Source organism: Synchiropus splendidus, chromosome 2 (genome assembly GCF_027744825.2).
Source record: "Synchiropus splendidus isolate RoL2022-P1 chromosome 2, RoL_Sspl_1.0, whole genome shotgun sequence".
Lineage (NCBI taxonomy): Eukaryota > Metazoa > Chordata > Actinopteri > Syngnathiformes > Callionymidae > Synchiropus > Synchiropus splendidus.
The window spans coordinates 26848054-26857189 of record NC_071335.1 but is presented as its reverse complement, the minus strand read 5'-3'; the positions used below and the strand labels follow the sequence as shown (position 1 = coordinate 26857189).

At 45.1% G+C, this 9136-nt stretch overlaps 1 protein-coding gene across 1 annotated transcript; it reads right to left on the bottom strand.

Moving 5' to 3' along the window:
* Nucleotides 1–1795: 1795 nt before the first annotated feature.
* On the bottom strand, nucleotides 1796–8171 carry LOC128753940 (dnaJ homolog subfamily A member 3, mitochondrial-like). Its single transcript, XM_053856179.1, has 12 exons — nucleotides 7972–8171; nucleotides 7570–7706; nucleotides 7395–7478; nucleotides 7118–7327; nucleotides 6155–6307; nucleotides 5936–6083; nucleotides 5662–5726; nucleotides 5471–5599; nucleotides 4386–4501; nucleotides 4226–4320; nucleotides 3950–4067; nucleotides 1796–3280 (listed from the first exon to the last, which is right to left on the bottom strand). The coding sequence occupies exons 1-11, from the start codon at nucleotides 8168–8170 to the stop codon at nucleotides 3958–3960; spliced, it is 1446 nt and encodes a 481-aa protein (XP_053712154.1). The 5' UTR covers nucleotide 8171; the 3' UTR covers nucleotides 1796–3280; nucleotides 3950–3957.
* Between the last annotated feature and the right edge of the window lie 965 nt (nucleotides 8172–9136).

Below are 9136 nucleotides of genomic sequence, written 5' to 3'. Positions count from 1 at the left end.
TCTGTAAAAGTAATCCGACTACTGATGAGTGATTACTCCCTCAAAAAGTTACTTTACTGATTACTTGAATATAAGAGTAACTAAGTTACATTACAAGTTACTTACCCCTTTTTTCGGGGGCGTTTGAGTTCTGGATTTTCGTTCGAATTTTTCCCCAGCCCTATCTACAGAGACACATATGTAGACAAAAACACGCACACGTCAGCCATCAAAAACAGGCAACATAAGCAATAAGACAAAACAAATAGAAGTGTGAAGACACGCGCGAGGAAAGTTCATCCTGACAGACAGAAGTGAAAAATGAAGACAAAGCTGCACACGCGCGACTGGCTGAGCAAACCCAGGTGCTAATGTGTCAACAGAATCAGAGGAGCTCACAAGTGTACACGCAAACATCCACAGAAAACCGAGCAGATTCCAGACAAGCTCGCGAGAGAGAGACACACGTGTGGCGAGAACAAACCCGTCAGAGTTCCCACACACACCGATGGTGCGTGATCGCACGTCCAGCGTCACAAAAACAACTGGTGTAAAGCGTCCTCCAATTACCAGCCAGGACTTTTAAGTTCTTTCTTATCGCGCGGCGATGCTTCCTGGCCGTTCCCAGTTGCCCGTGGCGACCGGCTGTCAGTCACGTGTGATTGACAGACAGACACTCGCCTCATTATGACCAGTCTGTTCTTGAATTGTGCCGGAGAGAGTCGGGCGTCTCTTCATCATGTCAGGGCTCTTTGTGGAGGCCACTCGACTTTTAGCGCCTCATGCCTCCCCTTTTGTTCAGGACAAGGCCAAACTTGTCGCTTTTTACAGCTCAAAGTGTCAAAAAAACACCCTCCATGTCTTTTGGAGACAAGAGAAGACCTGGGACTGAAGAAAAGCACAGAGACATGGACTTTTAAAATAGCTTTCCGGGCTTTTTGGAGTGTTATTAAGACATTCTAGCGACACATTTCACTGTGTAACTCCAGGTTTTTTGTTGCTTCCATGTTCACTCACCATCGACACACACACACACACACGCGTTTGGTTTCCTATCATAGTGAGGACTGTCACTGACATACACTGATATAACCCTTTCCCCAGCCTCTCCCCTTAAACCTAACCATCTAAAACAAATGGCTAAACTTAACCTTTACTCTGAACCAAACTAAAATCCAATTATAATAACCTTATTATTTTGTAGTTTTAACCCTCAAAATGAGGCTTGACATAGTGAGGACCGGACAAAATGTCCTCACTCTGGTGATTGAAAACTCATACAGGTTCTCACAAAGATAGAAGTACACACACACACACACACACACACGTTTGTCTCCCTCTGGTAGTGAGGACCATCATTGACATATACACACACCAACCCAGCCAATGATACAGCTTCAGGAGTTCAGTTAGGATTGTGAGCTTGCTCTCCTCTCCCACAGTAAATGTTCATACAGACAACAGTAATCGCACACAAACACACTCGCCAGCCAAGGACTCACACTCGACTACGACATGTCCTGAATGTAGCCCCTTTTAGAACAGTATTGAGTGATTTACAGTTTATCAATATTTTTTATTATGCCGATATATGAATGCATTGAAAATCTAGAAAAAGAAACTTGTGATGACTCACAGACTTTATTTTTTTTTGTCTTGTGATCATTTTTATCTCAAGATAACCTTTACCTCATGAGATAACCAAGACACGTAGATCTGTGCTTCACCCCAGAGCGAAGGAAATGAAGAAAAGCAAGGTCCCAAAAGTGGACTGTCATGGAAAAAAAAAGCATATTCCACGTTTAAGTTTGGCTAAATGTCTCAAACGAGTAGAAAAGTAGCTGGATCTACGGAGGTCCAGATACAGTCCGATCAGCTCAACCATGGTATTGATTCAGTTACAAACTTCTTTGCTCCACCACTCACAGAATCTCTGTCAACCCCCTCAACAGTCCTGAGAATATTTCTGACATCACCATCAAAAGAAGGACAGCGATGGCTACAAAACGTGACGGACAAATATCAAAAACACAGACTTAACAAGGAAAAATATGAACCTAAAAAGATGAAATGCAAGAAGTGTAAATACAAACCGATTGAAATATTTCATTTCATATGCATTCAATTTGAATATAAATCAACAAAACTATGGACCAGACATTCCAGATAAAAAGGGAATTTATTTCCAAATAGATTTTCAATATTCCTTTACTTTGAGCAACAAGAAAAACACACAAAAATGGCCATTGAAAAGAAGAAGATTTTAGTCTTTGAACAAGAACATGCCATACTTCGGCTGATGTAGTGGTGGTGACTAAAAGAAAGAACAGAAAAAGGCAGAAAACTTACAACACATCAGTTGTAGTTTTAGTCTGACGTCAAAAGGGCCACGCAAATACAGGCATCGGCCGCAAACGGCCCCCAGGCCGAACTCTGCCTGCCAGCTCTGTTCAGAACTCTCTGTTTTTCTCCGCATCTAATCCAGTTATGATCATAGAAATCGTGATAACGAGCATAAGACACAGTCCACTGAGACTGATTAGCGTCGGAGCCACGCAGGCGACTTTTAATCCAGTGAATTCCAGACGCGATTAGCGCAGGAAGTAGTTATGTAAACATGTGTTTGTCTTATTGAGCCGCAGCGCGCGCGCGCAGATTTGGCAGAACTAATCGCTCCTCTTGCGAAGCGCGAACGAACGCGCCATGTACATATGTTTATTTATCGATAAAGTGCCACAATTATAGACATAACTACCGATTGATGAAACTCAAGTGGCGCCAGTGATTCACGAGCGAGTAAAGAGCGCTGCTTAGTGTTCAAAACGAGTCACTGCAGTGACAATAAAAACGGCGAAACCAGAGGCTTTTAAATAAAGTTATTTCAATGCCGAGCAGGACAATAAACTGTGACTTCAAGATAAAATAAATATGTACAGAAATGCATAATTTCATTTCCAAGGTCACTAGCATGGGGCCGGGTGTGTTGTTTGTTAGCAGCTGAAGTCGCTGAAGACAAGAGTTTTCCATGAATCCTCCCACTGAAGTCGTCACGAAGCCGTCGCTCCTTCATCCTCACATGAAAAACGTGCAGCTCCATCTGAGCGTGTTTCCTGTACTTCTCTCCGCACCTCATTGCAGAAGGCGTCGTGGTTTTCGGGCTCCACAACTCTGAGTCCCAGCTGTGTAAATGTGAGGCGTGCTGCTGAAGCAGAGAGGGCGGATGTAACGCTGGGACTCCTTCGTTCCCGACACCTGGCTCAGGACCTTGGGTCATGGAGAAAGCATGTGGCGACGCCCCCACCTGGTGACAAGATGCACAGGAGGAGATTTGCTTCATGACACAACACTTTAAGGGGGTCGGATTACGCTTTGCTATGTATGTGATATTCTATTGCTGAAGAGAACAGTATTTTAAAGCTGAAGTATTAAGGAAAAAGCGCAGCTAAAACAAGGCACTGTGAAGAGCAGTGGTTGCACAATTCTGTTTTGAACCGTCCAACGAGCCTCCAGTTTGAATACTGACACGCTCCCAATGCGTTCAAGTGCACAAGAAATGGGACATAAAAAGCATGAAAATGCTGCGGAAGTCGAACCCTGTCAAAGCTGAATTAAAGAAAACCTTGCCCCTGAACTCAACATATTTGTTTAATGGCGCTACAAGAGAATTACGACGCACCTGAATGCACCACTTCATCGGAATATACTGTATGAGATAATTCATTGGATGGAATCCAAGATTTGTGTGAGCTGAAATCACGTTTTATGAAGCATATTCTCTTTGAACTTAACCAACAGCGTTAGTAATAAAGTTCTTCTCATTATCTCCAACTTTGAAACATCCTTTTTGGTGATTTAACTGGACCAAACTAGATTGGACTTCCACTTTACTGCCTGCTCATATCTTCAGTTCCAACTGGGATTTCGACGTTAAACACTCTATTGAGACTTTGTTCCACGACTGTGCTCCCACCTCAGGTCTCAGCTGAACATCTTCTTCAGCTTGGAGAAGAAGCCGCCCTCCTCCTTCTGCTCCTCTTGTTTCTCCTCGGAGCTGCTGGACTTCTGACTGGAGCCGGTGGCGCCACCTCCTGGACAGAACCTGCATCAGCACCTGACAACGTTTAAGACGTCTGGGGACGTGGGAGACCGGAGCGGCCCATATTCATTTCTGGTGACACACTGCTGCGGCTGCGTTTGTTCCGGTGAGGATACAAAGCTTTTGTCCTCGCTGAGTCAGCAGACTAACCTGAAGAGGGCTTGACTCCGGCGACGGTCCCCGCCACGTCCGTCTCATCTTCAGCGTAGCTGAGCATCAGCGAGCGCTGTCTCTGTGTCAGCTTCCTGCCGGCACAAGTCATCCGAGTCAGCGAGGTGGTTCAGTTCAGACGCAACCTGGAGAGACGCACCTGGGCACTTTGATCTTGAGGTGGACGAAGTGGTCGCCGTAGCCGAAGTTGTTCATTCGGCGGATCCCTTTCCCCTGCAGCCGGATCACCTGATCGGCCTGGCAGCTGGCAGGAATCTGAGAAGCAGATGAACCAAGCCATAGATCGAGCTCACATTCAGAGGCGCCGCCACCACAGAGTCAAATCATGGATCCTGCTATGAACATCTGAAAAATCATCTTCCTTCAGTCTGGTTTATTCTGTTGTATTGTCAAAGAAGCTTGAACATGGAAGGAGGACGTGAGGGAAATGCTGACCATGCGACTATAACCCAGTACTTCTCAGTTATTTTCTGTTCTCCCCAGGAAGAAATGTTTCACGCCCCCCAACCACAGTAACCACCGCCTCAGTAAACAGTATCATTTGTCGATAAAATTATTATAAGTACAACTCTGCACAACATTGCATCCTTCTTAACAATAAAGAGAAGAAAAAAGAAAGTAATAAAGATCAACTTCCAACTTTATTAACATTGTTTTTGTCTGTCTCAGATAAAAAAAAAAAGATTTTTGAAATTATGAAGTGTGAGCGAAAACGGGTTTTTACCTTGCGCAAATTCGGAAAGTGCTACTGTAATTCTGAGCACATTTTTTGAGAGAGGACAAGCGTGACTACAAAAGCGGAGCTTTTCATGTTTCTGCGTCCCACCGTTCGGCCACTTTAGAAACTCGAACATGACCAGATTTCGCCTGCTCTGCTCCACTCCAGCCAGCTTATTGCTGACTCTAACTTTTAGATTTTTGGCAAATCTTGGGCTCTTTGTGGCCCAACAATACTACTTGGCTCTGATCTGCTTTTAAGGGTGACAGAGGATGACTTTTGAGCTTTTGGCAGAGTTTCTAGGCCAAGTGCATTCACGATAATAACTAAAACAGAAGGATGATCACGGATGATTCAGACTCAAATGCTCAGACTTTTCATCGACTAAAACCGTGACGTCAGTAAACCGGATTCACATGGTGCCAAAAACAACACTCCTTCCCGCTCACGTCCCACTCAGACTCAGACTCAGACTCAGAAGAACACTTCCCCCTCCGCTGACTCACCACGATGCTGATGTTCTGATAGAGTCCCTGAGCCGACGTCGTGCCGCCCAGAATAGCCTGCGCCACCGAGATGTTCACGTCTGAGTGGATGTCGATGCCGCTTCGCCGGAACACTGGGCTGCTCTGGACCTGAAGGCATCCAGGCGTGAAGTCTGTGAATTACCAACGGCCAGACAGCACTGGTGACCTACCCGAAAGGTGATGAGGATCTCCTTGTTTCCCACCGGCATCGACACCGTCTGACCGTTCTCCACCCCTGAGAAAGAGGATGGAGGCCATCAGATGGACGTTAGCATATTTAAAGGGCTGTGTTGAAGCGTCACGTTCGGAGCCCACTAGATGGCGCTCTCAGTATCCTAATGAATCCCCACATTATTTTAAAGCCGAGAGCGCCACCTGCTGAAGCTTCATGAAATGTCATCCATTCTTTCGGAGTCAAACAGAGGCTGCAGGAACGTGACCTACCTGCCGGCACCGGGACGCTCACCGCCTGCCTCTTCTTCAACTGGCCCGTGCCGCGACAGGCCACGCAGTGTGTGTTCACGAAGGAGCCTCTGCCGCCGCAGCGCCGACACGTCGTGCGCATCAAGATGGGACCCGTGTTGACTGACTCCTGCACGGATGAAGAGGGATCACTCAGCGGTGCATGACTGACTCACTGGCCGACGGAGCAAACCCACTCACCACACCGGTGCCGTTGCAGTAATGACAGTGTGAGACCTTTGTCCCCGGCTCGTTGCCTTTGCCGTCACACCTGGGGCAGGTATCGTCGATGCTAATGGACAGGTCCTTGTTGACCCCCTTGGCCGCTTCGGAGAATGTGAGCTCCATCACAAACTTGGAGAGACAAGACAAGAAGGGACGTTTTAAGTAAAGAAAACATCAATCATGGTCATGTTCAAATGAGGCTGGTCGATTATGGCAAAAACGATCATAATCTTGATTATTTACCGATTTTATGGTTTGCATAATTGAAGTTTCAAACGTTATTGAACAATGGTCTACAATAAAACAAAGTGTAAAATGCAAACACTCATTTGACAGTTATATTTGACCTTCATCATGTAGGTTAGATGTTTCTCTGTAGAAACTCCAGTCTGTAAGGTCTGGGTTTACAGAACAGAGGAGACGAGACAATGTTTAGAGCTGCCACTGGACTGGGACGCATAGATTTTTCTGTGGTTCGGATGTTGTAAGAAGTCCTTTCACACTCCAAGTTATTTTTTTAGTCATGAGATCATGAGAGAAGTCACTGGTTAAATTATAAAACTTCCACAACATAGCGCTCCTCCTGCGTCTCTGCAGGGTGATGTATGACAAGGAGCGCTTGTTTTCATCACCTCTGTCTCAGGTTGAGCGTGAGCGATTGTTCTTATGCATTTATCCACTTTTCAAAACATCTCCAACTAGCAGCTATCACTGTTGTTGTGACTCAGAACACTGGATGAGTGTCTGCTCCTCAGAGGTTCTGACGCTGAATACCATGCCGCCGTTGTACTGAGTCGGGAGCTAACAGTGGCTAATATTAGCGTCCAACATGTCGTGTAAACAGAGGCTCAAGCTCTCTGACAGAGCAGAGCCTTGTGCTACTCTGTGTAGCGGGCTCGCTGTGCCTTCAGGACGATGAGACATAAGCAGTTCTCGTACCTCAGGTCTCTCTTCAAACATGCTGCTGAAGTCTCCAAAGCCATGGGCGCCTCTGAAGTCTCCAAAGATCTTCCTGAACAGCTCCTCAGGGTCCAGGTTAGCACTTCCAGCTCTGTAGTACTGCTGCTGCCCGGCCCCGGCTCGGTTCGGGTCGAAGCCTCCCGCCCCGTAGGTGTCGTACTCCTTCCTCTTCACTTCGTTACTCAAAACCTGCAAAACAAGCTCGTGGTCTGAGGGGAAATCAAACAACAGACGTGTCACTGGAGCGTTTTATCACCTCGTAGGCCTCGGACAGCATGGCAAACTTCTCTTTGGCATCTGGGTCGGACGGGTTGGAATCTGGATGGTACTTTTTGGCCAGCTGAAGAGAGTGGAGGACATAAAAACAATGTTTCCACAGAACCTTTGGATGAATCTTTATTTGTTCATCAGGAGTTTGGAGGAGGACAAACCTCAAAGTAGGCCTTCTTGATGTCCTTCTGCGTGGCCTTGCGGTCAACACCCAACACTTCATAGAAGTCCTGCTTGTTTTCAAGCCTCTTGCTCGTGTGAAAGCAGCGGCTGGTGAAGATGTGCGGGCGGCTCGCGGCTGCAGACGACACGCGAGACTGAGCATAAACAGGGTTGTTTTCACCGTATTTGAAGCCATTTATGAACGAGCTACTGGAATAAAAATGCAACACGCCAATGCTGTTTACACTGAATGCACATTCGCGACTGACGTAATATGACGCAAGGCGACTACAAACACTGACACACATTCATTCCATGAGTTTTAAACTGTGATAGCTTGACACTTTCAAGCCTTTTGACCGAGTTAAAGGGCCTGAAAGTTAGATGACGCAAGACTCTACCTGCCAGCGAGCCCAATGTCACGGGGCTTCGGGATCTCCAGGGGCTCCGGGGGGCCGCCGTCTGCCCCCGGGGAGAGTGAACGATCGTCGCTGTACATGCCCCGGCATGTCTGAGGGATGAAACCGCCAAACGTGGGTGTTTAAACACACCTGACGCTGAGAAGAGGCATGTTGTGAACCGGCGAGTGGAGGACGCCATTTTGACGTCACTTCCGGTTCTCTGGGCGCGTGCGCAGATACTTCGACTTTCTTTATTGTCATTGCACGAAAACATATCACTATATTATGGCAACGAAATTTCAGTCTGAGGCCTCCGGTTTCCAAAAACAAAACTATATGTCCAAAAATAAATAAATATGAGATAAACACTCATCAGGAAGATGCACAAATAAACAAATAAATTACATACAGATACATCGATTATATATCGTTTGACAAAACGAGATATATATATATATATATATATATATATATATATATGAATTTTTCCAAAATCTTATACAGTAATTTAAACTTTTAAATCCTTTGCGTTTGATATATATATATATCGAATGAGAATAGCATATATATATATATATATATATATATATATATATATATATATATATATATATATATTATGAGAATAGCATATATATATACATGCTATTCTCATTCGAAGTAGTCGTAGAAGTAGTCAATAAAAATAGCAAGTATGAATATGAATATATAAATATTGTATTGATTCTTTTGTCATAGAAAAACAAAGGGCAAGACCTCTTTTATAAATGTGAAGGAGAAATACATTTGTGAATAATTATTCTACTATGCCAGGTGGAGTATCAATACTAAATAAAAGTAGAAGCAGTTTATTCACTGGCCAGCAGGAGACGTCACTGAGACACACAGTACTAACTTGAGAGTTATTCGCCGAAATGGTTTGAAACATGTGTAACTAGTGTCAGTGTGGTTTCAAGGTCTCGTGCAGCTGAAATGGACTCATAAAGTCCAAGAAAAACACATCAAGGTTTTCACATATTCAGAAAAAATATATGAAAATCACCAGGCCAGAATTCAAAACACACACCAGAGACATGCACCATATAAAGGAACTGGCGATTGAAAAAGATCAGATGACCAATGGACCACGTGTTTGTCCTGATCCAAGGTGTCCTTCAGAGCAGGC

Excerpts from the sequence above, each read along its gene's own strand:
- LOC128753940 (XM_053856179.1), bottom strand. The coding sequence starts at position 8,170 with ATGGCGTCCTCCACTCGCCGGTTCACAACATGCCTCTTCTCAGCGTCA. Across the intron at positions 7,479-7,569 it reads TCAAGAAGGCCTACTTTGAG|CTGGCCAAAAAGTACCATCC; the intron begins GTTTGTCCTCCT and ends CACTCTCTTCAG. Across the intron at positions 4,321-4,385 it reads CTCAAGATCAAAGTGCCCAG|GAAGCTGACACAGAGACAGC; the intron begins GTGCGTCTCTCC and ends TTGTGCCGGCAG.